Source organism: Macaca thibetana, chromosome 2 (assembly GCF_024542745.1).
Source record: "Macaca thibetana thibetana isolate TM-01 chromosome 2, ASM2454274v1, whole genome shotgun sequence".
NCBI lineage: Eukaryota > Metazoa > Chordata > Mammalia > Primates > Cercopithecidae > Macaca > Macaca thibetana.
Genome location: NC_065579.1, coordinates 53,946,585 through 53,974,572, shown reverse-complemented (window position 1 = coordinate 53,974,572; position 27,988 = coordinate 53,946,585). Strand labels below are relative to the sequence as shown.

Here is a 27,988-nt window from a genome sequence, read left to right as displayed (position 1 = left end):
TAGAAAGTACTCCATAAATGATGGCTTTAACAAAAAGCTGAGCTCTGGTAGACAGGAAGTAAGAGTAGATATCTTCCCCCAAACAGGTGCCACTTTATAAAAATCCTAGGTACCTATTTCTAAACACTAGAAGAAAAAATCTGCCTTAAGATTATATTTTCTATAAGAATAAGGATTCTGGAATTAGTGAAACATAATGAGATTTTAGTTACAAATGTCTTTTAATAAACCACATCCATTAAACAGCAAACAGTAGCTAGAAATGAAGATGTACTTGATTTAACTGACATTAAATGAGACCATAAGAGGAAAATCTTTTTAAAGAAGAAGAGGAAAAAAAATATTGGGTATGCGCTGGTAGAGTGCATATTACACTGAGGTGTAAAAGGGACATCCCTCTGTCAGAAACCAAGCTGCCCCTCAGTAATTACATGACCTGTTTCCCTACAGTATCAGCAGGCTACCGGACCTGCACCACTGCCTTCACCACAAACTGCTCTTCACTCTGGTACCTCACAAGCACCTAATCCAAGACCAAGAGGAAACTGCTAGTCTCACTCATTGCACGGATGGAAAAACTACGTGACCCAGATAATGGCGGCCAAGCTGGCATCAAAATTTACGTCTCCTGACTTCCAGGCCAATATTCTTTGCATCACAGGAAGCTTGCTCCCATTTCTAAAAGGATTTCCTGTCCTATGACACCAGCACAGGGGTGATTCAATTCATGGGAGCACACTGCTGGCACTGAGATGAGGTATGATGAAATGGGCTATTGGTATATTCTCTAGAAAGGCAGCATATTAAAAAACAAACAAGCAAACAAACAAAAACACCACACCAGCACTACAGGCAAGATTACTAGGGAGAAAACACTGCCTCGCCATGCTGTCTATGATGTTACAGGGTTTGACTGAGGAGTCACTATCAGAAGGGCAGGAGGGTGCAGTGGTAAGAATATTCACAGTCTGACAGTTTAGTGCTGGCCTCCCCGTGGCTGAAGATCTTTGGGAGACCAGCTAACTTTATTCATCTGTATAATTAAGGGCATTAGCTGATGCTCCCTGAACTCTCCAGCTTTAAACAAAGGACACCTTTGATTCCACAGGAGTCTCCGCAATGAGAAGAAACATTTCTAGGTTCTGGTGGAAGCAAAAAGAAAGTAGCTTCACTGAATTTGAGAAAAATTGGGGTTTTCCCAGGAAAGGAAGCATTCAAGCCAAAACCAAACCAAGACAGAATGAAAATACCTTGGGCTAAACCAAATACCATGAACACTGTACTGAGGAAGAGGTACCATCTTGGGAGAGCCGCCACTTTGTTTTGCTGGCTTATTTTTAATTTTCCAGGAGCCATCTGTTCCATGACACACAGGGGTACTTACTGGAAAGCTGCTTCTGGAGCTGCCGCACCAAGGCGGCCGTCTGCTGCTGCTGCTGGGTCTGCTGCAAGCCTTGCCTGGGAAACTGTAATGGCGACAGGAGAAAGGACAGAAATCATTCCATGGTGCCAATCACAGACAAGAACAGAGACTAACTTGTAGGGCCAGTCTGTAAGGTACTTCTCAACACTTCACGAAAAAAGGGCCATGACCAGTGTGTGTGGATTAATTTTCATCTATACCTTGTTGTACCTCTGGTGAGCATCAGAAGTACCCCATCTATTCAGGAACCCACACTCCAGGTTATTAGTTGGCATTTCTTTGAAGAGCCCCAATGAAGAACTCCACACTACAGATGTAGCTCAGCAGTTCAAAGATCCTGGTCATCTCACCCTTTACCAGCTAGCTCATGAGGATCACGATATTAATATTGGCAAAATGAAAGCTCTCTGGTTGGAAGATTTGTTCAAGGACTACAGGCTGTGCCTTGCACGAATGGGAGAAAAGAATCTGGTGAGGCAGAGTGGTGCCCTAGGACTGGGGCTCATTTGGGACTATACCCTCCCCATGTGATGGAGGATGAAGGTTCGCTAATCCCACCCTCAGAGCCAAGGCCTGGGCAGGATGACTGAGGCACTAACTTTAAGAAAGTGCTAATTCCCAGGGCCATGCAAATACAGGCTCTGTAGCAAGAATCAGGTTAGAGGCATAATATAGGCGGCCACATGCCCTGATTCTATCCACTAAGTTCATGCAAGAAATTGTGGTTATTCCAAAGGGGAAAAAAATCAGCATCTACTAGAAGCAAAATTACTTTTGGTTAGAATCACTGGTAGTGCCAATTTACCTTTTTATCTTAACCTTCAAATTTCAGGCTATCGTTTTCTCCCTTTTCTTTCTTTCCCTTCTCTCCTCCTGGTCTGTCACTGGCATAAAGGGGGCGTTCTGACACAGGCACATACATCAGCACTGTGCTGTTTCCCATGTGCCCACCCTCCGTGTGCTCACCAGGCTGCCTGTGTGGAGAGCATCAACAAGGCTGGCCCCTCTGCCCTCCGACTTCTCGGTGGGGAGGGGGTGCTCCCAGGAGACTGGAGCACAGGAGCACAGTGAGGCTGGGAGGGAGCAGAGGGAAGTTTTGTTTTTGCCAATTTTCCTCCATGAGAATCTCTGCTGGCTGGACGCGCCCCACTCCAGGAAGGTTGCAGCTCCGGTCAGGTACCCTCCCCACCTCTCTCCCCTTCTTGTCCCACTGGGATTAGGGGCAGTCAGTGAGTGCGCCATCACCCATGGCTGGTTTTGCATACCTTTGTAATTCGTCTTTTGAAAAAGACTCCTCAGTTACCTAACGCAAGTACAACATCTATTTCCTCCTCAGAGCTTGCCAAGAATAGCCCAGGATTATAAGTACAGTTGCCAGATTTAGCAAATAAAAATACAGCATGTCCAGTTAAATGTGAATTTCAAATAAACGTTTTAGTTCCAAGCATGTCCCAAATATTGCACATGATAAATACTACATTTGGTGTAAGTATATTCCATGCAGTACTTGGGATATACACTGACATGTTATTCGTTGTTTACTTGAAACTCAAATTTAACTGGGAGCCATGTATTTTATCTGGCAATCCTATCTTATCCTCTATTTAGAGGGCATTACCAAGTTGATACTTTTAAAACTGAATATTTGGCATGACAGCTGGTTCAACTGTTTCTCTCCCACCAGACAGTGAGTGACTGAAGGACAAGGGCTTGGCCTATCTACTGATGTAGCTGTAGTGTCCAGCCCTGCCAGGCACACAGCAGGTACTCAGTAGCAACTGATGGAATGACTAATTCTAAGAGCCTTCAATTCCCACAACTTTCCTAATAACAAGAAAGATCCACAAAACTAATGAACTATTTCCTCCACCAATGTTACTATTTTCCCCAATACAAATTAGAGAAGCAGCAGCTTGCCATTTTATTCCATTGCCCAAATCAAGGGTAAAAAATAAAAATCTTTCATTTATATGGAAATGTTAGTAAAGTAAGTATTCTTTTCTATTCAGTAGTTTTTATGCTTACTTGGGGAAACTACCTTATTTATTTAACAAAACCTTATATTGTACTACCAGGTACTGTTCCAGACATTCTATGTGTCTATTAGCATATTTAATGCTGACTCAGCTGTAACTGTCCTCAATCTCTTATCCAAAGTCCTAAGACAGGTATGTGCTTTGGAATCTGAACATATGCAGTTTACTAAGAAACATTCCTAATATGCAGACCAGGCAAAATGTAGGACAGCACTCCATAATCAAGCATATTACATTTCTGTAGCAAGCACATGAATAATTATATCAGATAGGATAAATGAAAAGAGCCTCATGTCTATTCAGGTCAGCTTTTGCCACCAATGAGTTCATGTCAAATTTTCCTGTTCACTTCTGACTGGTTAAGACTGCTGCCCCCAGAAAATGTTCCATATATCTATACATCTATCATCCTACAGACTTATTTCACTGCGGTAAACACATTTAAAATCTACTTTTAGCAATTCTGGAGTATACATTATTAACTATAGTTACCTTGCTATGCATTAGATCAACAAAACTTATCCCTGCTGTCTAAATGAAACTTTGGACCCTCTGACCAAACACTACATTCCCCTCAAGGCTATCCATGATTGAAAATATCAACTTCCAAATATTAACTTATTCGGAAATAATTACAGATTCTAAAAGGCTGTCTATAAAGATGTCTAAGCTGATTGAATAGCATATTGGGGTACATGGTGTATAAACATTCAACATTTATTCTTTCAACAAACACATAGCTGCCTTCTTTAGGTTCATTTAAAGCCTACTTCAAATAGAGTATTTCACAGAATAAAACACTGTGTGGTTGCCTCAGATACTACATTTTGCAGAGCCTAGGCAGTAATGTGTACACGTGTGTGCGTGTGTGTGTTGGGGAGTGCAAGGTAGTCTGAGGGTGGCTTAAGAGGCAGTACATAGTCAGAGGGCCTCAAATTGTGATCCAGGGATTCCTGGGAGAAGTCCCCAAGACTCTATCAGGTTACCTGCAAGCTCAAAACCATTTTCAAAATAATACTAAGACATTATTTGCTTTTTTCACTTATTTTCTGGTGCACATACATTACAGCTTTCCAGAGCCTACATAACATGTGCTATTACAACACCGAAGAAATTTTCAAAAATGTAAAACAGGCCAAGCACAGTGAGTCACACCTGTAATCCCAGCACTCTGAGAGGCCAAGGAGAGCAGACAGCTTGAGCCTCGGAGTTAGAGACCAGCCTGGGCAACATGGCAAATCGCCATCTCTACAAGCCAGGCATGGTGGTGCATGCCTGTAGTTCCAGCTACTTGGGAGGCTAATGTGGGAGGATCACTTGAGCCCAGGAGGTCAAGGCTGCAGTGAGTCGTGATTATACCACTGCATTCCAGCCTGGGTAACAAAGAAAGACCCTGTCTCAAAAAAAAGTAAAACCATGTCATTCTCAAATAACTTTATTTTGAAACATATGCCTATTTTTCATAAAAGCATGCTACTTTCAGTAACATGAGTTTATCTTTAGGTACTAAACATAACAATATTTGGTATTAACAATATTTTTGATTTCTAACATGGTAAATATTGATACACAAAAGCTCTTTGGGTCTGCAATAATTTTTGAACATGAAGGGATTCTGAGGCCAAGAAATTTGACCAACTTCCTTAAACTGACCAGAAATACATGGTCTATGTCTACAATCGTCTTACAGTGTTTCACCACATCTGCTTCCTCTTAAGGCCTCTGAGTACAAATTTTAACTTGCTTTCACCTGTACATGCACAGGCAATAGGCCCCAGATGCAATTTCTCTGGGCTCTGGAGCACCTGCCACCAGGAGACGAGGGCTGCCTCCAACATCCTACAGAAGCCTCACCACTGAGCATTTCAATTCAAAATGAACCCCTCCTGTGAAGAACTGAACCCTGTATGTGGCTGAGGAAGCACAAAATCACTGGGGGGAATTGAAAGGATTATCCTCCTGGGACTCCTTTCTAAACATCCTGAATTAGAATTTCTGTAGCTAATGTGCTAGAAATCTGAATTTCAAAATGGCTCCCCCAGGTGGTTCATGTGCTTGGTGAGATTTTGGAATCATCACTGCGGTGGGAGTTGAATTTTTAATTTACCAAAACAGGTCAATAAATAGGTTCAGTGAGGTGCAACTAGAGGTCCTCCAAATCATAATCTATGTATGTTTTGCATTCCCTGTTCAAATGTGAGAAATGAAGTGGAAAAGATTCTTTTGGCCCATATCCATACAGGAGATGATCTCTCCCCTCTGTGCCTTTGCAGATGTTCATCCCTTCTCCTGGAATACACTTCCTCCCCACTTCATTCCACTCTACCCTTCCCATAAATCTACTCATCCTTCAAAGATCAGCTGAAGTTATCATCCATTCCCTCATGCATTTAAAGAGTGAATCACTGCTTTTGTACCTTTAGTACTGTGTAAATGTCTCCATTAGCAAACATACGGTTTAACATGATGATTGCTTCTCTCTCTAGGATTCTGGATTTTTATTTCTCAGAGGCAGAAGCCGTGTCATGCTCCTGCTGTAACCACAAGACCAAATAGCCAGCTTAATACCGTCAGGTGTAACTAATCAACATGGCATACCCACTCTCCAGGAAATACCATTGTTTGCTGAATTAAAAAAAAAAATACAAAAAACAAAAACAAAAATGTATTTACTGTAGTTCCCAGGTACTTGGAAGGCTGAGGTGGAAGGATCACTTGAGCCTAAGAGTTTGAGGCTGCAGTGAGCCATGATCACACCACTGCACCCCAGCCTGGCTGACGGAGTGAGACTCTGTCTCTAAAATAAATTAAAATTAAAATTCTGAAAATGTCTTTTGATGTATTTTTACTTTTATTCAATAACATTTACTTCTGCTCAATCACAAGAGAGGTAAAAATGTGCTGCTAATTAGTAATTTCTATTTAAATAAACATCATTTAAATATTTTTTGTCTTAAAACTTGAGCTTGCCCCATCAGCAGAAGCATATACTGACAAGATCAGCCACAGGACTGATGCAGTGATGGACCTGCTGATGCTCAGATGGTCTGGACACCTTGCCTCCTGAATTGTGTTTTTCCTTTCTTATGGATAATGTGTGATTTTAACAAAGGTTTTTTTCATTGCTTTGACATCCAACAAATGAGTCATTCAACAAATATTTATCAAAATCCAGGCAATCTTCTGGGTTCCAAGGGCACCAAACTGAGTAAAATACATCCCTTCCCTTATGACAGTTATGAGGTTTTTGTTGTGACCACTCCATTTGTTAGCAAAAGAACAAAGCAGCAAGGCAACATTTATTTTAAAACTGTACTACCAACTGACGGAGTCCACAGATTCCTCCGATGAATGAAGCATGGTCGTCCATCAGTACAAGCGGCAGCGGAGGAACAACAATGTATAGGGGCCTCCACCGAGCACCTGGGAAAAACTTGTGCATGCACTCAGCTACATCTCCACCCTCACAGGGCAGCACACTCCCAGTCTACACTCTCAGACAGGGCTAGCAGCTGATGTGTTTCAGAATTTGTTGTGTGTTTATTTTCAAGGTAACTAGTAACTTGCAGAGTCATCTTTTTTTATTTTGAGGCAGAGTTTTGCTCTATTGCTCAGGTTACAGTGCAGTGGCACGATCTCGGCTCACTGCAAGCTCCGCCTCCCAGGTTCACGCCATTCTCCTGCCTCAGCCTCCCAAGTAGCTGCGACTACAGGCGCCCACCATCACGCCCGGCTAATTTTTTGTATTTTTAGTAGAGACGGAGTTTCACCGTGTTAGCCAGGATGGTCTCTATCTCCTGACTTCGTGATCCGCCCGCCTCCGCCTCCCAAAGTGCTGGGATTACAGGCGTGAGCCACCGTGTCCGGCAGAGTCATCTTTTAAAATCTGTACACAGTTTAGTAAGAAAAAAGTACTATATCAAATATATTGGCTATGCAGTTACCAGAAATCTCCTGATATTTCTTCCCCAACCTCTTTCTATAAATGTTACTTCTTCTTTTCCTTCCAAAAGAAAAAAAAAATTCCAAATTCATGCAAAGGAAGGCAACGTTGCTCAACGTTCTCTGGACCTAATTTCTTCCACTTCAAAAGGAGAATCATATTATCTGTACATGCTACTTCCTAATTCCAGAGGCAGTTTGAAAAAATATCTCAACTTCTCTGAATGGAACAAATGAATTTATTGAGGAAGAGTAAAGGACAATTTCACAAGTGATCACTGACTAAAATTTAATATAATTAAGTAACGATTGCTACCATTATGCCTATTTTTAAAAGGCAAATATTCAATATAATATGAAACGGACCCAAGGATCGGGCGATGTGAAAAGCCAACTATTTAAAGCTTTCTGTTAGCATATTTTTTTAAGTCACCTAACTAAGACAACATGAGTTTAAGATGAAAGGAAATGATGCAGTAGGATTATTTTCTTAACACCGGAAGGAGTTTTAAAGAAAAGATTATGGTCTGTCAACATATTTAGTTAAGAGTTAATTTAATCATAACAACACATAAGGATTAAAAATATTTTTCTAGTCAAGAACTATAATTTAGGCCAAAATCAGACATGCCAAATATATTTTCCAAGCAAGGGCACCATGTCTTTATTTCCACATGTTTTTCCTTCACAGAATACAAGCAACTTAAGTAAGTAAATGACAACGCAGGCACTGATATTAAGTCCAGGCCAGATTTAATTTGTAAACATAGGCTTTTCTTAGTCCTTCTTGCTCTTTTCACAGAAAAACTGTTTTCTGGTGACATGTTTTAAAGAAGCACTCATTTCTGTCCTGAGTCACTTTTTACAAGTTGTTAACTTCTTACTAAGTTTTTAAAGTGATTTTTTACAGCCAAAACCAAGGGATGATCATTGTCCCACACATCCCAGCTGATGCCATCAATCAGCAAAGAGATGAACAAAATAGTCAAAAAGCAATGAATTCATTCTGCACATGTACCCCAGAATTTAAAGTATAAAAAAAAAAATAGCTGGGCATGGTGGTAGGCACCTATAATCCCAGCTACTTGGGAGGCTGAGGCAGAAGAATTGCTTCAACCGGGGAGGCGGAGGTTTCAGTGAGCCGAGATCACACCACTGCACTCCAACCTCGGTGACAGAGGAAGACTCCGTCTCAAAATATATATATATATATATATATATATATATATTTTATGATCTCCTAGAATGCATTAAAATAGAATGGACTTGTGCAAAAGCTAAAAAAAAAAAAAAAAAAAGAACTAGTTCTGTTCCTCTTACAACAGCAACAAAAGAACAAAAAATATATATTTTCATTAATTCTAAACAAAACTTGAATTCCAACTCTAAAAAAAATTAACATTCAATTTTCTTTTCGTTTTAAAAAAAAAAAAGAGCAATGAATCAAATCCTACTGCCTTCAACATCTGCCACATTCAGCCTCCTCCATCAAGGCTTCCCAAACTTCTCTCACCTTCTGACCTTTTATTATTTCAGTTGAATTATGTTCCCTAAAAAAGACATGTTGGAGTCCTAACACCCAGTACCTCAGAATGTGACCTTATTTAGAAACAGGGTCTTTACAGTGGTAATCAAGCTGAAATTAGGTAATTAGGATGGGACCTAAACCAATATGACTGATGTCCTTATAAAAAGTGGAAATTTATAAGGACTGGTGTCCTTATAAAAAGTAGACACGTATATGCACAGTGAGAATGCCTGTGAAGGTGAAGGCAAAGCTCAGGGTGCTGCTTCTACGGGCTGAGCGATGCCAAAGAGTCCCAGCAAGCCACCAAAAGCTGGAGGAGAGGCATGGAACAGATTCTCTCTCACAGTCCTCAGAGGAAACCAACTCTGCAGACACCTTGATCTTGGGCCTCTGGTCTCCAAAACAGACAATACATTTCTGTTGTTGAAGACATCCAGTTTGTGTACTTTGTTAGGGAGTTCTAGCAAACTAATACAATGCTTTCAGCTCTTCTATCAAAAATTCAGCAACTGTAAACCACTTTCCACAGGCAGTGCTGCCATTGAGCCACTTCCTATGATTCTAAGTCCTCTAGTGGCAGGAAGCGATGTTTCACCGGCATGCTCCATAACATCTGGCAGGGTGCTGTTCTCTACCACACATACCATGACTGCAATGACTTCTGCACTACCCTAAGAAAAAAGCATTTATTGAATTCAACTGTGAATGTCATCAGATAGCAGGAGGACAAGTCATGGGATGGGTGGCAATGTGTTACCATTACCACTTCTGCTTTGATACAGCATGAATCAGAACCCCGAAACAGGAAGAGTTCACTTATCTTCAACAGCTACCTTACCACCCTCTTCTCTAACAAAGAAAAAAACAAAGAATAGATAGCTTTGGCTACTACCAAGGACTGAATCTGCTGGAGATGTTTATAAAATATAAATAAATATATTTATAATACATATAATGTATCTTAGTGGAACTATTAAGAAAAAGAAAAATACCAAAAGATAAAAGGAAATATAAAATTTTTCTTGCCAGGCATGGTGGCTCACGCCTATAATCTCAGCACTTTGGGAGGCCCAGGCAGGTGGATCACCTGAGGTCAGGAGTTCAAGACGCCTGGCCAACATAGTGAAACCCCATCTCTACTAAAAATACAAAAATTAGCCGAGTGTGATGATGGTGCGTGCCTGTAATCTCAGTTTCTTGGGAGGCTGAGGCACAAGAACTGCTGGAACCCGGGAAGTGGAGGTTGCAGTGAGCCAAGATTGCGCCACTGCACTCCAGCCTGGGCGAGAGAGCAACACTGTCTCCAAAACAAACAAACAAACAAACAACAACAAAATAAACAAAATAAAAAAACACAGCAAAGCACAGGAAGAAGCATGACTGGAAAACTGGTGACAAAGAAATTTGGGGAAGAGGTATGTGGATGAATCTGAGTGGTTGAAAACTGTTAAGATATTTGTATCCCATGTGAGTGCTCACCAATGGATGACCTCAGCAGAGGAAGATTTTAATAATCAAGTGGATAGGATGACCCATCCTATGGACACCACTCAGCCTCTTTCCCCAGCCACCCCTGTCATTCCTCAATGGGCCCATGAACAAAGTGGCCACGGTGGCAGGGATGGAGGTTACGCACAGGCTCAGCAACATGGACTTCCACTCACAAAAGATGACCTGGCTACGGCCACCACTGAGTGCCCAATTTGCCAACAGCAGAGACCAATACTGAGCCCACGATATGCCACCATTCCTCAGGATGATCAGCCAGCTACATGGTGGCAGGTTGATTATACTGGACTTCTTCCATCACGGAAATGGCAGAGGTTTGTCCTCACTGGAAGACACTTACTCTGGATGTGGGTTTGCCTATCCTGAATGCAACGCGTCTGCCAAGACTACCATCCATGGACTCACAGAACACCTTATCCACCATCATGGTATTCCACACAGCACTGCCTCTGACTAAGGCATTGACTTTATAGCTAAAGAAGTGCAGCAGTGGGCTCACGCTCATGGAATTCACTGGTCTTACCATGTTCCCCATCATCCTGAAGCAGCTGGATTGATAGAACGATGGAATGGCCTTTTGAAGTTACAATTACAATGCCAACTAGGTGACAATACTTTGCAGGGCTGGGGCAAAGTTCTCCAGAAGGCCATGTATGCTGGGAATCAGCATCCAATATATAGTACTGTTTCTCCCATAGCCAGGATTCACAAGTCCAGGAATCAAGGGGTGGAAGTGGAAGTGGCACCACTCACCATCACCCCTAGTGATCCACTAGCAAAATTTTTGCTTCCTGTTCCCACAACATTACGTTCTGCTGGCCTAGAGGTCCTAGTTTCAGAGGGAGGAACACTGCCACTAGGAATGCAATGATTCCATTAAACTGGAAGTTAAGATTGCCACCTGGACACCTTGGGCTCCTCCTGCCTTTAAGCCAACAGGCTAAGAAGGGAGTTATAGTGTTGGCTGAGGTGACTGACCTAGACTATCAAGATGAAATCAGTCTACTACTTCACAACGGAGGTAAGGAAGAGTATTCATGGAATATAGGAGATCCATAAGGGCGTCTCTTAGTGTTACCATGCTCTGTGATTAAGATCAATGGGAAACTACAACAGCTCAATCCAGACAGGACTACAAATGATCCAGACCCCTCAGGAATGAAGGTTTGGGTCACTCAACCAGGAAAAAAAAAAACAACCTGCTGAGGTGCTTGCTGAAGGCAAAGGGAAAACAGAATGGGTAGTAGAAGAAGGTAGTCATCAATACTGGCTATGACCACGTGACCAGTGGCAGAAAAGAGGACTGTAACTGTCATGAGCACTTCCTCCTTTTGTTAAAAACATGTTTGTGCAGCTGTACACTTGTACTATCTTAATTTTATTTCCTTTTCCTTTATCATGTGACACAGGATTTACTGACTTCATATCAGCATTTAAGTATTGTTAACTTTATATAATAGTATTTGGGTTGGGAATTAGTGCGTTTTCGGTTGTACGAAGGACAGTTGTATTATGTTAGCTGTAATTATGACCTTACTATTGTCTTTATTTGAAGATTATGTCTGATCTCAGGAGATGTGTATGGGCTCAAGATGACAAGGGGTGGGCTTGTGATGGTTAATACTGAGTGTCAACTTGATTAGATTGAAGGATGCAAAGTATTGTTCCTGGGTGTGTCTGAGGGTATTGCCCAAGGAGATTAACATTTGAGTCACCGGGCTGGGGAAGGCAGACCCACCCTTAATCTGGTGGGCACCATCTAATCAGCTGCCAGCGAATATAAAGCAGGCAGAAAAACATGAACAGGAGAGACCAGCCTAGCCTCCCAGCCTACATCTTTCTCCCGTATTGGATGCTTCCTGCCCTCAAACACTGGACTCCCACGTTCTTCAGTTTTGGAACTCGGAGTGGCTCTACTTGCTCCTCAGCCTGCAGATGGCCTATTGTGGGACCTTGTGGTTGTGTGAGTTAATACTTAACAAATTCCCCTTTATATATATGTATCTATTCCATGAGTTCTGTCCTTCTAGAGAACCCTAATACATATACCAACTGCTAAATGCAGAAACATAAGAGTTAGAAAATCACCATTTTGTACCCATTACAGAGTAAGAACTAGTACTTGGTAGTATAACAGGGCAACAATGGTTTACAATAATTTACTATATGTCACAAAATCACTAAAAGAGTAGAAATGGAATACAAAGAAGCACAAAGCAATACAAAGTAATGCAAAGAAATGAGAAATGCTTGAGGCGATGGGTACCCCAATTACCCCGATTTGATCATTATACATTGAAAGCTTGTATCGAAATCTCACCTGTACCACATATGTACAAATATTATGTATCCATAATTAAAAATAAAAGAATTAAAACTTAAAAAAAGAAAATAATTTTTCCACAGCCATACTAAAAATGAATTTAGGCAAGAATAATTTAATAGATGCTAACAGTAGTGTGTGAAGATTTGATGATTAATGACAGATTTATCAAACTATTCTCATAAATTATTAATTACAAAGGGAAAATAAGTTCACAGTGAGGAGATCTATCAGACACAAGACACACAAAAGGATTAAAGTAACATCACCAACAATGTATATCCTAATGCCATACACTGAAAAGGACACAATGGCACCTCTAATACTGTTGCCAAAAGTGTATAATCTGAATCTAATCATGATTAACCTAGGCAGATAAATCTAATTGAGTAGCATTCTACAAAATAAACATTCCATACACCCTAAAAATGTCAACTTCATGAAGACAAAAAGGCAGCTTTGGAGTTGGTCTAGATGAAGGTGAGTAAAAAGACATGAAAGCTAAATGCAAAATGTGATGATCCTGAACTAGGGGGGAAAAATCAATGCAATAAAGAGCATTAATTAGTCTACTTGCAAAAGAGTTATAGGTTATAAAGCATTGTAGTTATGTTCAGTTTCCTAATTTTAATAACAATACCCAGTTTTTAGAAGAGAATATCCTTGTTCTTGGAAACAAGAACAAGCTAAAGTACTTAGGGGTAAAGAGGCACATGTAAATGGCGGTAGGTGGGGAGAGTGAAAGAATAATAAAGCAAATGTGACAAAACGTTAAGAATTAGTAAATCTGGGTAAAGGGCTTGGGGAAATTATTTGTACTATTCTTGCAACTTTTCTGTCGTTTGAAATTATTTCAAAATAAAAAGTTATATCTTGTTCTTGTATGGGACACTAGACTCAGCTAACAGTGTTGCATCCTTCTACAACATTTGCTAAGTAACAGTCAGCCAGTTCCTGCTGATACACATCAGATAAGTAGGCAGTCAGTGCAGTTTTACATACTACCTCTACTTTAAAAAGGTTTTCTGAAGTAGATTGCAATAAATGTCACAAACATATATATGTCACAAACATACATATATATATATATTTTAATCAGAGCTGTAAAACTAGATCCATAATTAAAAAGAATTAACTTAAAAATTAAAAGAATTAACTTAAAAATGGGGAAGAGGCCGGGTGTGGTGGCTCACGCCTGTAATCCCAGCACTTTGGGAGGCCAAGGAGGATGGATCACCTGAGGTCATGAATTCAAGACCACAGTCTGGCCAACATGGTGAAACCCCATCTCTACTAAAATTACAAAAATTAGCTGGGTATGGTGACAGGTTCCTGTAATCCCAGCTATTTGGGAGACTGAGGCAGGAGAATTGCTTGAACCTAGGAGGCGGAGGTTGCAGTGACCTGAGATCGCACCACTGCACTCCAGCTTGAGTGACAGAGTGAGATTCTGTCTTAAAAGAAAAAAAAAAAGAAAAGAAAAGAAAGAAAAAAAAAGGGCTGGGGGGTGGGGGGCATGGAACAAACTGGCTCAGGCAGAATTTGTTAAATGTACTATGGATACCCTATTCCAGTGGACCATGTTCTGGTCAATAAGTTGTCCGATTTGGACACAGTTCTTTAACCACCTAATTCTACTCTGATCCCTCCTCATGTACTATGGCTACACCGTATTGTTCCCCCTTTTCTACAAGTTGTGAAACCATTCAGTTTAAAAATCCTGTGCTGAAGGCAGTCTACACTAATGTTTCCCAAAATGTGAGATGTGCGCTAAGCCAGCTCGCCGTAGGTAGGGCTCATTCATGCAATTCACATTGCTCAGTTGAATGGAGATTCCCTTCTAAATTCTTTTTGTATTTACTTTCACAGGTATTTCCAATATGTGGCAAGTGATAATAATTACAGATGGTAGTGATAAAATGCTTCTTTGAAAAATACATTTATTTAAGCAAATAGAATAAGATGACAGTTTAAAAAAGTAATTAATGAAACAGGAATATGGCATCGCAAAAGTAAATGCTGTTGAAAATGACTAAGGTTTAGAAAACTTTGATGGCTATACATAACTTTTTTTTTTTCTTTTGAGACAGAATCTCACTCTGTCACCCAAGCTGGAGTGCAGTGGTGCGATCTCAGCTCACTGCAACCTCCGCCTCCCAGGTTCAAGCAATTCTCCTGCCTCAGCCTCCCAAATAGCTGGGATTACAGGCGCCTGTCACCACGCCCATATGAAGCTAGAGAAGTGAACTATCTGACTGTGAGTTACATGAAAATTCTTGCAGCAAGTGCTAACTCACTGAAAAACAATTTCTTATTGAAGATAATAGATAATATTTTAGAAAGCACACCCATGGTTTTTGAGATTATAGTAAAAAAGTACAGTAAGATAACCTTTTAAACATACACAGTAAATCATCATTTTAACATTGTTTAGGAAAAAAAGCGTCTCGATGTAAAAATTTTTGTCTGTGGAATAGTCTAAACAACGTTGAAGAAGAATAATGGTATAACCTACTGAATCCCAAATATTTACTTGTATCTTCCTATGAAAATAAATATACCAGCTACAACGACAACAAAATTCTGGTAAAGTTCTAGGAAAAAATTGCTAGGGTATGTTTAGGCTATGTTGATTCTTAACAATCTTATGAACATGAAGAATGCAATCTGCCTTTAAAGAAGAAACCCACATGTCTGATTCCAAAACACCAGGCCTTACCAAGGGCTGCTGGGGCTGCATTGCTTGGAGACCAAGGGTCTGACTCTGCGGCTGCGAGGACTGCTGGGGCTGGGGAGGCTGCTGGGGCTGGGGCTGCTGGGGCTGCTGGGGCTGCTGCATCTGGAAAGAGGGTAAAAAGGTTATACACTTAAAAGAAGCTAACAGCACTGCTGAATCTGTTTCCCCCATATACCTTTTATCTTTTTATGTTGTAGTAAAAACAATATATACCTGCCTGCTGCATCTCTACTTTGCTGAACCTCATTCATCCTTTTGAGGGCAAGACCTAAACATGCTCGTCCATGAAGCCTTCTAGGACCACCCCAACCCCATAGATCTCTTCCTGTGGCAGTCAGTATTGCTGTCTATACCACGCTGCGCTGTCTGGGGCCATCCTTTCTGCTTACTGTTTTAATTCCTTTCATGTTATTTGTCCTTCCACATGTTTTATCCCTTCTTACACTACAGGTTGGACAGGGACTGCTCAGTAGTAATCTTCTCATTCCTTATGATATCTGGCAGAATTCTTATAGCTCCCCCCCTCCCCAAAAGGAAGATGCAGACTAGTTGCCATGAGACCTTCTGGAATAATTTACATCATAAATTCAGAAATCATGTCAGTAACAGGGTTGGCTCAAACACACAGCTCTTGGGAAATGCTTCCAAGTCACAGAAGAAGCACAGACCAGACATCCACCAGGTGGGACACAGAGGAGAGAAAAATATTAATAGTTGTTTTGTCTCAATGACCTTTAAAATTTCCTCCACCCAAACACTTCATCCTGATAATGATGACAGTCTAGACATTTCTTCATCTTTTGCACTTTTCTAACTTGGTTTGCATACTATCCCCTCAATTATTGGTCTTCTTTACAGCCAAGTAATAAATAGTTATTGCCATATGGCATTTCTCATTAAGTGACAACACTCATGGATCTGGAATCCTAGCAGAGGTCTGGGGAGCATGATCCCAACAAGAACAATGCAAGTTGGACCAAAATCACAATGATTGCAGTATGATTCTCCAGTTAGTCCTCTAGAATCTCTTCTAAGAAAAACTAATGCAACTTCATCATTATTAACTTTTTCCTTTACAGAGGTGGCCAGTCACCAAAAAAGAAGTACAAAGTATAATCCTGATGTAGAAGCAAATCACTTTTCTCCAGGGAAGAATGTGTTGATGACGAAAAAATTACCAGAAGGACATATTATGCTAATTAGGATAAAAAGTACACATGGTTCAATAAGAAAAGGCTTTCCATATTTGCAGCCTTGAAAAACACCAACACAAGATTTAAAACTGGTAGGTAAACAATGTGGTAACTTTCCTCAGTGATTTGGAAATGAGAAATTCTAAACTAGAGCAAAATATAAATTATCAATCCTAAAAAATTCTGAAACATAGCCTCAGATCTTAGAAAAAATGATTTAAGAAAGTGAGTACTAATAGTTATATTAATAATATTAGCCATAACATTAATCGTAAAATTATCAAATGAGTGGTTTACTTGAATATTCTTATTTAATCCTTTCTACACATTTAAGAGATAGGTACTACAAATATTTTCATGACAAAACAGGATTAGAGGGCTTTTACCATTGGAAACAACATCTGTACAATGATTGAGATTACTATCTGTAGGCCATACTCTCCTAATTGGTGTTATGAATTTTGTGATATAACTTTTTTCTTTTACATTTTTAACAGGTCACAAATTGGGATGGAACTAATGACATCTTACTACATCTTACTACTAATGGCATCTTATAATTGGGAAGCCCAGTTCCAGAGTGTGTGTTGGCTTTTGCCTGTTACCTGGGCACTACCAACCAGAATTGTGTGGATCACACTAAATTCAGACTCAAACCCACCTGAGCTTGTGGTTCAAATGCTCAGGGGAGATATTTGTTTCTCCCCTCTATCCAGTCTCAAGGATAAGACAAGCTCCTTTGTGTCCCTTTCTGCATGGCAGGTTTGCTTCTCACTGACCTCATACTGAGATGAGAGTACAGCCCTTGGGCACTCCAGCTGTAGTAGACTCCTCATTTTTGGTGTTCTGTTGTTAGTAGTATATAAAGTAAGAGTGTATCTCAAGTTGGACTACTGATAAGATGAGAGCCCACTGTATAGTCTCCTTAGGAAATCTCCAATCCAATAACATAGGACAAGCTTGTTAATATTAAAGACAAATGACACAGGTAAACAACATAATGGCCTATATTTTTTAAATAAGCAAGTCAGAAACAAGAACATATTACAGAAGCTGGGTGTGGTGGCTCGTGCCTGTAATCCCAGCACTTTGAGAGGCCGAGGTGGGCGGATCACTTGAGGTCAGGGGTTTGAGACCAGTCTGGCCAACATGGTAAAATCCTGTCTCTACTAAAAACACACAAAAAAATTAGCCGGGTGTGGTGGCAGGAGCCTGTAATCCTAGCTACTCAGGAGGCTGAGGCAGGAGAATCGCTTGAACCCAGGAGGCGGAGGTTGCAGTGAGCCGAGATCCCAACACTGCACTCCAGCCCGGGCAACAGAGGGAGCCTCCATCTCAAGAAAAAACAAAAATGTATCAAGGGCAAGAACCCTTTATCTAAGTGACTTAAAATGTACATCAAATAAGTGAATGACAGTTCTCTGGATTCTAACAGAGACAAGATGAAATATTCTTTGAAACAGTCTATGTTCCTCCCATTTCAGAGGTTTATCAGACCAGAGGTGTTATAGAAATGTTTTTAGATTGCAGAATGCTCTAGGAATCTGGATGGCTCAGTTTTTTGTTTTCACATGTATGAAACTTTAAAAAAATTTGCATGGCTCCTACTTAAACAGAGGCTGGGTAAGCTGAGGCTAACTCTATAAAAGGCATCCGTCTGCCCTCCCAAATCTTTGTGAAATGGGAAGAATGTTCTGCAAAACGTACTCTTCTGCCCATAACCTGGTAGATACATGGAGAAAATAAAATTCTTGCCAAGTTGTAACTAAATTGTACCAATGTACCTAGCATCAAATACACAGGGCTCCTTAGAATTTGGCAACTGACGTCTACAGTGTTTTTCATTTTTTGACTGTTGCATATTTGCACTGTCTGAAGGATGATGGCATTGCCCTCATCTCCCTGCCCCATACCTGGAGGAGTCTCTGCTGCTGTCGAACTTGCGGCTGTCTGGGTCTCATGGGATCCTGAGGCAGGGGCACGGAGGGAAGGTTTGGATGTGCAGAAGTCAGCACAGCATCAATTCCCCCGCCCACCAGAGGGCTCTGCTGTAGAGCCTGATGGTTCAGTCTGGCAAAGAATAATGCAACTTGGTTCAGGCCCAAGCATAATGTCAAACTTTTAATCAGTGCTACCAGCACATTACATACACCACCCAAGAAACAATCAGTGCTCAATAATCCTTTGCACAATTCAAATAGACTAAAGCCCAGTGGTTAAAATAATAGATGTGACCACTTGAAAAAGGACAGCAAGCACATGACTTAAAGTAAAACTGCAGTCATGCAATAAATCACTTTTTAAACATTTAATAGTTTTTTTGTTTAAAAAGGAATATTAATTGAGCATTTACTTTGAAGCAGGCACTGTACAAAAGGGCTGAAATGTGTTACTTCATTTACTCCCCACCAGAGAGCCCTTTAAGGTCAGCAGTTTTGTTATCCCTACTTTAAAAATGAAAAGACAGAGCTAGAGGTAACTTATTAAGGCTACGTAGAAAGCAAATGGCATAGGTGGGATTTGAACCCAGAACTTTTGGGCTTTGAAGTTCAAGTTTGTGGGCCATGCTATGCTGCTATTTATTACAAAAATAGTACATACAATACACATTTTCTAAATTATTATCCAAAATATCCATTTTCTCAAATGTGTTACTATCAACCTTGCCAACTTTCCAAAGAGCGGTTACTTGGAGTCATCATGCAGCCATTGATGATAACAGATGGGAGCTGTGCTGCTATCTACTAGACTGACACGTTTTACATGATACTTCTTGTAAGACAATACTATCAGCAGAACTTTCAACGATGGCTGCAATGTTTTCTCTCTGAGCTGTCCAATAAGATAGCGACTGGCCACAAGGACAAACTACACAATTTTGGGGTCTCAGTGCATAATGAAAACACAAGACTCCCTGATCAAAACTTAGTAAGAATTTCCACAGAGAAACTGCAGAGCATGAAGCCTTTTTAAACACAGGCCCTTCTAAACACAGTGCACGTCACGCACCACTGAAGCTAGTCCTGCTGGCCACATTTGGCTACCAATGAACACTTGAAATGTGACTAGTGTAACTGAGGAACTAAATTTTTAATTTTAAATAGTCTAAATTTAAATAGCCACAGGTGGTTGGCAGCTACTATAACAGACAGTGCAGTTATATGCTCTAAGGGATCTAATTAAACAAGAACAGAAAAAAGTCTATCATAATCCTGTTTTGCCAAACATCTCTGAGGTGGAAAAGGCAGAAACTAAGTTATAACAAAAATCTCATGTGCACTATGCACAATTAGTATTGGAATCATACATTTTATTGCTCCAATCAACATATTCTAGAAAGGCATTCCTAACAATATCAAGAGTTTTCTCTGTTAGATATGTTCAGAAAATTTTTAAAAGAGAAGAGGAAAAAAAAAGAACACTGAAGCAAACACAGTATCATTTAAAGACTGTTACACTCATGTCTTGGAAGATATGGGTCAAAACTGTAGAGTTTTGAATGAAATGAACAAGATGGAGCATTCTTTATGTTGAACCTCTATCTGGATATTACTAAAACTGAGATGACAGAATGCAAATTATTTTCAAATACGCAAGCTCATAAAAACAATGATAAAGTACCATGCCCTATAAGAAGCATAAGAAACCCAAGAATGTGACTGTTCATTATTGCCATCATCATTTCTACATGTATCACCTCTGAGAGCCAGTCAGGGGCTGCAGGTACGGCGAGGCCTGCTGCTGAACATAGCCACTCGGCTGCTGCTGAATCTGTCTGAGTCTTTCCATTAGCACAGGGTTGGAATGTGCGGCCGGATAGGCTCTGGAGTTATAGCTGGGAGACAAGACCACACTGCCAGCCTGCTGCTGCGATGTCTGCTGCAAAGGCATCTGTGTCCCGTACATTGTATAGCCCTGGGGCATGGTCTGCAGGTAGGCACAAGGGAAGAAGTCAATATTTCCATTTATCACCCAGCTTTCCCATCACTATGATATATGGGGCAAAAACAAACTCATGAGGACTCCCCTGAAATTCATTGTTTTCAAAGGTTCTCCTAACTCAAAATTTGAGGACTACCCTGGATGTAGGGAATCTGGCCAGAAAAGCCACAGAACGATCTGGCTGTGTAATGATTCACCAGAAATGTCAACTTAAAAGAAAATGAATCCTCATTTAGTTAAACTGGCTTTTAAGATTAGCTGCTTATTTTTAGAGAAGGGCACGTTTCTGTATAGAAATAATCAGGCAAGCATCCATACCTTCAGTGCACAGATGACATCAATGTTCAACAGATCCCAAGTATCATTAATATCATTTCCAAAATTAGTCAGAAAAGTTACCCATGCTCAAATGTAAATTAAAATAATGAAATACACTTTCCCAATACGTGACTACACCTCTCCAGGTCTGATAAATGTGTGTGTAGTAACTAACCAGTTCCAAAACCATAACAAAAAACTATCAATACCTTAGCCAGGAATAGTGCAATTGGTAACTGCTCTTTATCCTTTAGTACTGGTTGGACCTAGTTTGGCACTCTACCAATAATGTGAACACTTAATTTTCCTAATGAATATTAATATACAAGTACCTAGTTCTTTGTATATTGTCACCTTATGGAAAAGAGAAACCTGAAGTTCTGCTGAATCACTAGGTACAATTTATAGAACACAATGCTAATTAAGGTAGAACAACATTGCTCTTCAAATCCTCAAAGCACTACATTTTCAGGTAGTTTAATGTCTCTGACTTGGAAGACAGAGAAATGGATAATGCACTTCTAGCAGGCAGCATGAATGGATCCAGGCTAAAGGACTCAGTGCCTGTGTAGGCCAGTGTAGGCTTTTCTTTCAGCTGTGGACAGAGACTGAATTACCAACCCAACTATCAACCTTGCCAACATCCCTGCATTCCTGATTCCCAGAGGGATAGGGTGAGAGTATACGAATACAGAAATAACAAAATTATTAGTAAAAGCAGCTCAAGATTTGCATTATACTGTGTATCAGGCACTATGTTAGTTCCATAGGTTGTCTTAAATCCTCACACCCTTCGTCTCTATTTTACAGAGAAGGAAACCAAAGCTCAGAGTAAGTAACTTACACAATGTCACACAGCTAGTAAGTTGCTAGGAACTGTGCCAAAGTCTGATTTCAAGCCCCGTTTTCTTCTTATTCTACCACGATTCCTCATTGATGCTATCTTTGAATATGACAATTTCAATTTATTTATTTATTTTGAGACAAGGTCTTGCTCTGTTGCCCAAGGCTGAAGTGCAGTGGTCCGATCACAGCTCACTGCAACCTCAACCTCACAGGCTCAAGCGATCCTCCACTTTAGCCTCCCGTGCAGCTGGGACTATAGGTGCATGCCACCACGCCTGGCTAATTTTTTAATTTTTATTTTCTTTTGTAGAGACTGGGTCTCACTATGTTACCCAGGCTGCTCTCAAATTCCGGGGCTCAAGCAATCCTCTCACCTTGGCCTCTCAAAGTGCAGATTATAGGCATGAGCCACTGAGTCCAGCCCAAATATGACACCTTCAAAACTGAATTACATCATTATACATTATAATATAAAAGAAGTAACTCTGGGATTGTTAAGTATTTCAATATCTACAATCATCACTAATAAAATGTTTGAATTTAGTTTTAAAGGATTTTCTAGAATGTTTTATGCTCCTTAATCAATCCTAAGACTTGTTCAACAATCCTGATAATGCTTTTCTGAAATGTCAATTACAATCTATACGTAGAAGAAGTAATCAAAGTCTAGACCATAGGGAGTTGATATATTCTATTTACTTAATTTTCCACCTCCAATAATGAGCTTTGAAAATCCTGTCAGTACCTATGAAGCAAATGTGGGTACCTGTGCTTGCTGCAGCCCTGGATATTGAGGGAGCTGAGGGGAGGGCCGTGCTTGTGCAGCAAAGAGAGCAGCCTGGTCCCCCGGCTGGCCCTGGAAAACAAAGCCAAAGCAAACTCTTGATCATAACAGCAAGGGCTTGATTTGAGCTTCTGGTTAATAATTCAAATAACCCACATCTAATCTCATTATATGAATAAAGAACTCAAAGATTTTCAAAATGTATTAAATATTATTTCTCGTCAATTTCCTATGTGTGTTTAGACTGTTGAACTTATTCCCTCCAAGGAAGACTACAGATTTTCCCAATGATAACAAAGACATAAATACAAGCCTAAGTTATCAATGGTCTGTTCAGCAGAAGAGGCTGTCAGTTGGTTTCCAATACATGCCAGGGTATAAATGTCCCACTAAGTGTGAAATCTGGAACCACAGGGCTGCACCACACAGTGCCTATACAGGGAAGAGAATGTGTGGTACAGACACATGGCGGCATATACAATTTTTATGACTTTTTAATGAAGCTTCTTCACAGTGACCTACTAATTGCCTATTTAGCCAGATATTCAAGGAATACCTTTAGTAATTCCTATGACTCTAAAAATCAATGAGAATACAGTCAATAAATTTTGTAAGTTAATAGTAATTACTTGTAAGTAATATAATTCTAACCAACTACAATGCAAAATAAAACCAATTAACATCTGTTCACCAATCTTAATCTAATACATGTTTTGGCCCTAAGAAAACAAATATATTCACAAGAGCAGTTGTATGTGTGTTTTATGTTTTGGTGGCAGAAGTTACTCCATGGAAGCTTGCAGTAATAATCATAAAAAGAAGTCTAGTTTCCTACCACTCTGTTTTTTTTCAGGACTAATTGTAAAGAATGAGATTTATTATAGGATTATTTTACTACTGTCTTTAATAGAGATTCTCATTTTTAAAAATGCTAAATTATAGTTGCATAAAGCTATTTTAATGTACTTGAAAAGTAGTGTAGTTATTTCTAGCAGGGAGAAAGGGGTAAATATGTAGCTTAAGAGGAAGGACACCAACAATTATTAAGAACAGATCATATTTCAGAGGCTGGGCTTCTGGTTCTTACTCTCATTTTCTCACAAGAACTCTATAGGAAAGGAGCGTCATCCTCATCTTCAGACAGGAAAAGCCAGGCTCAAAAAGCTTAAGCAACATAGCAAGCTTGCCCAGAAAGACCTGGCAGTGCCATGATCTAAACTCCAGGAAGTCTGACTTGAAAGCCTAGGGCTCTTTCCATTATCATGAGATGCCTCCATGTGTGACATTAAGGATGAAAATACTTATTTGGTGCTTATTCTGTAAGGACATATAGCCTCGTAAAATCATCCTAATGAGAAAACAAAAGGACAATCTCTATTAAGAATTATTAACGAGATACCAAAACCAAACGCATACCTGAGACAGTTAAGCCCTTTCTATGATCCCCACAAAAAATCATGGGCCATTTATGAAACTTCAGCATCTCTCTAGGTGACTATCTATACGTGAATGAAACATAAATTTTTGAGTATACCTCTGAGGGTATCTACACATAAGAGCTTCAACAAGAATCTTACTTTCAGAGTAGGCTATCATGAAGATACTCTTAGTCTCTAGCTCATTAATCTGTTAAAAACAACTGTATCTCCATTTGCCTGGGTTAGAGAAAAATAGCCCAAACTTCCTCTGTGAGAACCCATACCATGACAGTATGACTGTCAGGAGCCTAAAACTGTTCCTTCCAAAGAATCCAAATGGCTCTTGATCCTCCAAACACTATGCCAAGGAATCATTAAATCAACCGGATCCTTAAAGACCATTCCTGGACACTAGCATCGTACAAGGTCCCTGAGACATACTGTTGTGCTTCTTTGTGGAGACAAATATACATATATCCTCATTTTTACAAAACAGAAAAATCAACTATTTATATATGAGTTAGAATCTAGGGATCGATAGGTAGTTTATAAAACTTGTGCCCTCTTTTGGCTTTGTATGAAGCAGGATGCGATCTGCATGTGACAGCTGCATGCAGATGCATGAAGTAGATGTTTTCTAACTCTTTGCTCTTCTTTTGCTTTTATTGAAGAACTGTATGAAACACATTATGATTTACATGGTAGAGAGAACTAGAATACTAATAAGTTATATATCTGAGCTATTGGACGATACTCTTATTTACAAATATTAGTTGAGATGATGGGAATTTAAGAAATAGGAACTGTGCAGGTGCAGTGGCTCACGCCTGTAATCCCAGCACTTTCGGAGGCCAAGGCAAGTGAATTACTTGAGTCCAGGAGTTCGAGACAGCCTGGGCAACGTGGTGAAATCCCATCTCTACAAAAAATACAAAAAATTAGCTGGGCATGGTGACACGTGCCTGCAGTCTCAGCTACTCGGAAGCCTGAGGTGAGAGGATTGCTTGAACCTGGGAGGCAGAGGTTGCAGTGAGCCAAGATTGTGCCACTGCACTCCAGCCTGGGCACCAGAGTGAGACCCTATCTCAAAAAAAAAAAAAAAAAAAAAAAAAAAAAAAAGAAAAAAGAAATAGAAACTGAAAACTATCATTCTACATTTTTAAAAATCACAAAACATTCAGAAAAACGTGCTATACTTTTAAAAGAAAAAAGGAATACAAGTTGAAATATGGTTTTGACACTCTTTCAACCATTTATGTCTAAAGGTGAACTATTTATATGTGAACATATTACTTTCCCTCCCGACTACCAGTTTGTCCCAACACACTACTGAAGTACAGAAAATAATTCAGATATGCAATCTTCTCCCTGAAAAAATAACAAATACCCCTATTTGACTAGCACTTCCCAATTCTGCCATGCATAGCTGTTATCATCATGTGCTCCTAAAAAGAAAACACCCTAATCTCTCCTATCAGACTGAAATGGATTCCTACTTTCTTTGTTTTTTCCAGAATAATGCCAGGAACACATTATTTCAATTTGTAGAAACAGTTCAATTAGTTGAAAACAGAATGAATAAGTTCTTTAATAACTTGAAATATATTACAAATGTTAAATAAGAACCACAATGTGGGAATAATCAAGGAAACTAGAGACTGAGAATCAGTAAAAACTTTTAAATGTTGGTGGGCATAGGTTTGGCCACATTAAACCAAGATTAGATGATCTAACATGTCATCCAAACTAGACAAGCCAGGACAAGAGGGCAAAGTGAGACCACGCCTGGCAAATCAGGACATCTGGTCACTTTAGTTCCCTGTTAATTTCTGAAAAATTTTCAAGCTTTATTTTAAATTAGTGCCTAGCACATATAATAAGTGCTCAGTAAATATCTGTTCAGAATAACTAAGATTTAATTTAGTTTATCTGTTAACCAAGAAATCTAAAGGTAAATTAGGATTTATATTTGAGCATCAATTACTTTACCAAGTGCTTTCTAATTGCCTTACAGTTGTCAGCATTGTCTTTTGAAAACTCAAGTTTAATTTAATGTTTAGCATCTATTGTTCTAATGATTTCTTCTTCCTGCCAGCATTCATATCTGGAGAGTAACTTAATTTCTCCCTATTTATTCTGCTCAACCAAAACAATCGAGGCCACTTTAACTTCGTATTTTTTAATGCATGGAGAGACCTCTCTGGGAACATGACTTGTTTGTTTTTGTTTATGTGAAACACAAAGTGAGACAGCATCTCACTTTGTTGCCAAGGCTGAAGTGCAGTGGCAAGATCACACTTCACTGCGGCCTCATATTCCTGGACTCAAGAGATCCTCCAACCTTGGCCTCCTAAAGTGTTGGGATTACAGGTATGAGCCACTGCATCCAGCCTGCAGGAAGGTAGTTTTTGATGGCATATTTGTGTCTAGCCAGGTGCCAGGTGACTTTAAGCATATAAGTAAGAGAGAATAAGATATCTGTTCCTGCTCAAGCTTCCATGCCTCAGATACCTGACTTGTATGTGCAAAGGGAATGATCTACAGAGAACTGCGACAGTCTAATAATTATATGCCCATCTCTATATTACTACCTGAGATAAATTCCTACACATGGTCTCTTTACTTCATTTTTATGCACTTTGCTTTGGGTTTACCTCTATAAACAAAATATAAATAAAATATAACATTAAATACGTAGTTTCTAAAATTTCCATTTTTAAGAAGCTTCTAAAGAAGCTGTGCTGTTCAATATTGAACTATCTTCCTAATCTTTATAAGAAGAGTTCTCTCTCTTACTGCTGTATTTTTTAATTGGACAGAAGTATGTGAGCTCAAAGAGATGTTGACTCAAAGGCTTTTGGCATAATTTGAAATTAATGCATCTGATAAGTTTTAAATTTTTGATAAATGATCCTGAAAGATAATTTTCATTCTTTTGTGTCTTAATCTCTTCTGTATTGCAACTACACCCTCAGTCAAATGAGAAAATGTGAAGAGCTCCTCCTCACGTAGGACTGGTTACACCTCCAATGAGCGATCAATAAGGATTATAATCAGAGAATTTCAGAATCAGGAGTTTCCTATCCACTCAATTTACTAGTAATGATTAAAATCCTTATTTAGTAATTTTTCAGTAGTGTTTAAGGGTTACAAGTAGACAGACAAGTTATATTCATAAAAACCACAGCCAGATTTTGTGACTTGGTTTCTGGAAATATAGATTTGGAAAAAAAGTAATAAAAGGCATATAACAAAAACCAGTGGGTAATGTTTTACAAGTCACCTAGCAGAAAGAGTTTTATTTATAAGTCCTAGTTTGGAAGTTACTGAGTGCTTTAGGCTAAAACAACACATGGTATGAACCAGAAGTTGTGGCCATCACATCATATTGGTTTATTTCAACTGCAGACAACAGAGAGGAAATTCTATAATTATAAGAAGTCTTGTTGGCTAGTCATGTTTGATACTTTTAAAAGTTTTCACCTCAAATACAACTTGGTTGGGAATCAATGAACAGTAACTAACTGCTAGAATAATCTAATTCATTCTAAAACACATCCCATATAGTAATGAACCTTTATGGTATTAGCATGTCTATAAATTATAAGAACTGATTGAGTATATATTAACTTCCTAAGAAAGCAGAATATTATAGAAAAATAAGAGTGGTAAAATGAATAGCAAAAATACACATTTTTCATTACTTTGAATTAATATAGAAATCATGGAACCTTCTTTTGACTTTAAATACTTACAAACAAAATAGTTGTCAATAAAAACATTTTTTAAAAAGTCAGTGATTGATGCAAATTGTTTTCTATCTGAATTACATTATCACCTGAATAATAAACAATGCCCTATAGCAAACATAAGCTGCCTCCAAAACATTTTGGAACTTCATAGTTTAATTCAAGTTTTTCAATAAAATCCTCACCTGACCCCTGAATACCATAAAGTGTCAAGAAAAACAGTCTTTTCAGATAAGTTTC

The 27,988-nt window shown here is 39.4% G+C and overlaps 1 protein-coding gene across 3 annotated transcripts in view; it reads right to left on the bottom strand.

The window, feature by feature from the left end:
• MED12L (mediator complex subunit 12L) overlaps window positions 1-27,988 on the bottom strand; it is a 340,860-nt gene that overhangs the window by 3,937 nt on the left and 308,935 nt on the right. For all 3 annotated transcript variants that reach the window (XM_050779766.1, XM_050779767.1, XM_050779768.1), the window contains 5 exons: window positions 22,564-22,653; window positions 20,389-20,618; window positions 18,605-18,761; window positions 15,481-15,600; window positions 1,385-1,466 (listed from right to left, as the gene is read on the bottom strand). In XM_050779766.1, coding sequence (XP_050635723.1) covers window positions 1,385-1,466; window positions 15,481-15,600; window positions 18,605-18,761; window positions 20,389-20,618; window positions 22,564-22,653 — 679 coding nt within the window. The remainder of the gene's footprint in view (window positions 1-1,384; window positions 1,467-15,480; window positions 15,601-18,604; window positions 18,762-20,388; window positions 20,619-22,563; window positions 22,654-27,988) is intronic.